Consider the following 4,184-nt stretch of genomic DNA (forward strand, 5'->3'; position numbering starts at 1 on the left):
CTTGTGCGGGTGGCACATAAAAGACACCATTTCGAGCGTGGCCGTTTTCGTGCGGGTGACACGTAAAAGCACCCACTACACTCTCTGAGTGGTTGGCGTTAGGAAGGGCATCCAGCTGTAGAAACTCTGCCAAATCAGACTGGAGCCTGGTGTTGCCATCCGGTTTCACCAGTCCTCAGTCAAATCGTCCAACCCATGCTAGCATGGAAAGCGGACGTTAAACGATGATGATGATGATGATGATATATACATACACACAAACATGTATATACACACACACAAACGTATACATTACACACATACATATATATACACACACAAATGTATATAAGCTGCGAAAACATTGAAAAAACACTGATACTCAGATTTTCATGTTCCTGTTCATCAAACAGTTGTGATTCAGGATTCAGAATGGAACAAGAAATATGCAACACATATAATATATTATAATGCAATTCACATTTGAAAGTGTGTCTGTCCATTATATATTGTGAATACGACTTATTTCTTGTCCCAATCTGAATCACAACCGTCTTACAAACTGGAAGGTGAAACTCCTAGTAGTAGTGTTTTTGTGATGTTTTTGCAGCTTTAAGTATATATATATTATACACACATATATACATAACAAACAGTTATAGTGACGGCTGATATGTGAGTTCAAAGTATATATATATATACATGGAATTATAAAAAAATATTTTAAAAAATGATATACAAAATATTTGGAAGTTTGCTGTTGACTTCTGAGGTGGAATTAATGTAGAACCAAAAGAAGTGTGAGGGAAACAGAAATTAGTTTCAAAAGAGTGAATCCCTGTAGTGGAGTTGCAGTATTGCAGCCATTCCAGTCTTTACAGAAACAATACTGAATTGAAGAATCTGTTAACACTGATGGGTTGCGAGGATCGTTTTTCCGTGCAGGCTCACAGTATCCATGGCGTCTCAAAACTGGCATCATCAATCGATGGCGGACATTCTTATCCAATTCATGTTCGCATTCACGAATGATTTTATATTCACCTGAAACAAAGTAAAAAACATTACAAAACACAATTATATAATTGTTTAACGTATTAACATTTCTATTAGCCATATCTGGCCCAAATATTCTTCCTGTTTTATGTTAAAAAGGCCAGATCTGGCTTCTCGTACCAAACCTACAATGTCTGGGAACATTTTGATTCCACCTCATGCATCTGATAGAGTAATCTGAAGAATGGTGAAGGATTAAAGTTAAAAAAAAACAATGAAAAATTTTGATTGTAAATATGTGCAGTATGTGTGTGTGTATGTGTGTGAGAGAGAGAGAGAGAGAAAGAGAGAGAGAGAATTGTTGGATTGTTTGCCAACATAACATGACAGTCCTGGTTTAGGACGAAGGAGACATCATCTCCAGCTGGCTATACAACACAATCTGTGTCCTTATATTTTCGAACAAGGGAATCTAGCACCCCGCACTCAGCTCAAAACAATATCTCTAGCCAAACAATTATTCTGTGCTGATGAAGGTAAATAACCCAGAAATCGCGATACACAGATATTGTTTTGAGCTGAGTGGGGGTGCTATATTCTCTTGTTCAAAAATATAAGGACACAGATTGTGTCGTATAGCCGGCTATAATAGGAGACACTAATAGAAGACCAAGGTAGCACACAGTGAAACTGAACCCACAACCATCTGGTTCCAAATCAAGTTTCTTACCAAACAGTCACCCCTGCCCTTACAACTGGACATAGAAAGAAAATAATAATTGTAATTCATTCACAGAATGTGAAAACATAGAAAGGAATGCCGTAGACTTACTTCCAACTTTTTCCATAACTTTGACACAAAACTCGGAGTTAGGGCAAGACCGCCACGGATACATTCGCCAGTTAACATCGTAGCCACAACCACCCATGGCACTGTAGCAGCGATGGCACATTATGGCATCAGCTGAAAGGTGATCAAGAAAGAAACAGTTAATGAGAAGAAAGAAAAAAAAAAAACAGTAATCTTCATAAGATTCAGACATAAATCACAAAAATGTCATTATCCTTGTCATCACACGATATCCCTCTTCCATGCTAGCAGAGGTTGGTTTGACAGGAACTGGAAAAAAAATGAAAGAACTGCATCAAACTCCAGGCTCTTCTGTGGAATGGTTTCTATGGCTGGATGCCCTTCTTAGTGCCAACCACTTTACAGAGTGTGCTAGGTGATTTTTAAGTGGCACCAACACCTGTGAGGTTGCCAAGTAATTCACAAGACAAGCCATCAACTGCAGGGCTGGGTAGGATTGAAAGAGGTAGCTTTATGTCAGGTGATGAGAGGTTAAACTATGATAGAAAAACAGACACAGGTATCTTGCTATAGATGAGATACATGGTTATCTCAGGTGGAAAAGAAAAGATCATTTGATGCTTATTTTTTGAAGTTTTGTGTTGCCTTCCAATATCCACTTAGATGTCTTTAAATTCAAAACCCAATGAATTATTATTTTTTACTGGCTTAACCAGATAAGAAATGGTAGCACCCTGTAGCTCTTTTTACAAAGTCTTTAAGAATGGTCAGAGAACAAAGTTTTGTCAGACCAAAGACTTGGCTTAAGTGCTTGTAAAAGATTGTTTGATGCACCATGTAACATTGTTAGATACTAAAACATTAGAAAACACCATTAAATCAAGTGTTTTGCTTGCCTTGTGGTTCAAAAATATAATACACTTAATACCGTCCCATCCCTGTACAATTGTACAAGGTTTAACAGAGTGAATAGCCACCATAACAGAACGCTGGGGTATGTAAGGGTATCCGTGTACCACTCACAAGTGTTTAGTTGACCTTGGGTTATAATAGAAGACACTTGCTCATGGTGCTAAGCAGTGGGACTGAATCCAAGATTACATTGTTGGGAAGCAAGATTTTCATCTCTTACCAAGGGGACCTAATCAACAACAGTGCAGGCTGGCCAATGTTTAAGGGTGCTACTTTCTCCATTGAGGGAAGCCAGACTGTATGCTGCCTGTGTATGAACTTCAATGCTACATGGTAGTGAGACATGGGCCCTGAATGCAGAGTACTTGCAAAGGGTAGAAAGAAATGAAGCAAGCATGCTCCATCAGAGTCGTCTCAGCAGCATAATAGGTTTCCAGGCAAATCAGTGTACTGGGCCCTCAACTATTTATTTCTTGACAGCAAATCACAGCATCCATAGACTAGAATTGAACCCCTAGACCCATGCAACCCCTCTGAGAAACTACCCAGTCTGCCCATGCCTGAAACCACACTGTGCTCCATTAGATGTGCAATGTTTGTGTGTAGCATCCAATATTTTGGTGCCAAACTAAGAAATTATTAAGAATGCGAAGATGGCTGGAACAGGAACTCAATTCTTTCGGTTAAGAAGCTTGCTTTGCAACCATGTGGTTTCAGGTTCAAATCCATGTGTGACTCCTTTGGAAAGTGTCTTCTACTATAGCCTAGGGTTGATCAATGCTTTGTGAGTGAATATGATAGACGGAAACTGTGCAGAAGCCTGGATTATATAGGTATATACATCTGTGAGTGAGTGAGTGAGTGTCATTGAGTTTGTCCCCTTCACAACATTCAACTGATGTTGGTTTGTTTACATTCTCATAGCTTGATAGTTTGGTAACGAGGTCAATAGAAGACTTATAAGCAATGGGGTTGACTTTTTCACCTAAATGATTCAAAGTGGTGCCCCAGCATGGCCACAATCCAATGAGTGAAACAAGAAAAGATAAAGACACTATCAAATGTTGGAAAATATCAATTTGTATTATATACCTCATCGATTCAGCCACCTTAATGCTTTCCAAAACGATCCGGTTTCACAGAATTAAAAAGGAATTGTTTAATGGTTTAAACACACACAGGTCACAGTATATCTATTTGTGTAAGTCGTCAAAGAGTCCATAAGTCAGGGGAAAAAATGCCCTGTCAATAGCGTGGGTAGATTATCCAAAATGTATGGTGTTATATATCCATTACGACCGGTCTTACCAATCGGTTTCGTGCTAGGAATTCAACGGAGTGTTAGCGCAGGGTTACATAATCGAATTGTTGAATTCAACTCCGTTGAATCCCTAATGCAAAACCGAGTGGTAAGATCGGCTGTAATGGATATATAATACTGTACACTTCAGATTATATATATATATATATATATATATATATATAT

General features: G+C 38.6%; 1 protein-coding gene across 1 annotated transcript in view; it reads right to left on the minus strand.

Moving 5' to 3' along the window:
* Positions 1-6: 6 nt before the first annotated feature.
* The window catches only part of LOC106874124 (uncharacterized), a 6,035-nt gene continuing 1,857 nt past the window's right edge, over positions 7-4,184 (minus strand). Inside the window, exons 2-3 of the mRNA XM_014921739.2 lie at positions 1,808-1,939; positions 7-1,023 (exon numbers count right to left, since the gene is read on the minus strand). Of these exons, the coding sequence (XP_014777225.1) occupies positions 758-1,023; positions 1,808-1,939 (398 nt within the window). The 3' untranslated portion in view covers positions 7-757. The remainder of the gene's footprint in view (positions 1,024-1,807; positions 1,940-4,184) is intronic.

Source organism: Octopus bimaculoides, chromosome 7 (assembly GCF_001194135.2).
Source record: "Octopus bimaculoides isolate UCB-OBI-ISO-001 chromosome 7, ASM119413v2, whole genome shotgun sequence".
Classification (NCBI taxonomy): Eukaryota; Metazoa; Mollusca; class Cephalopoda; order Octopoda; family Octopodidae; genus Octopus; species Octopus bimaculoides.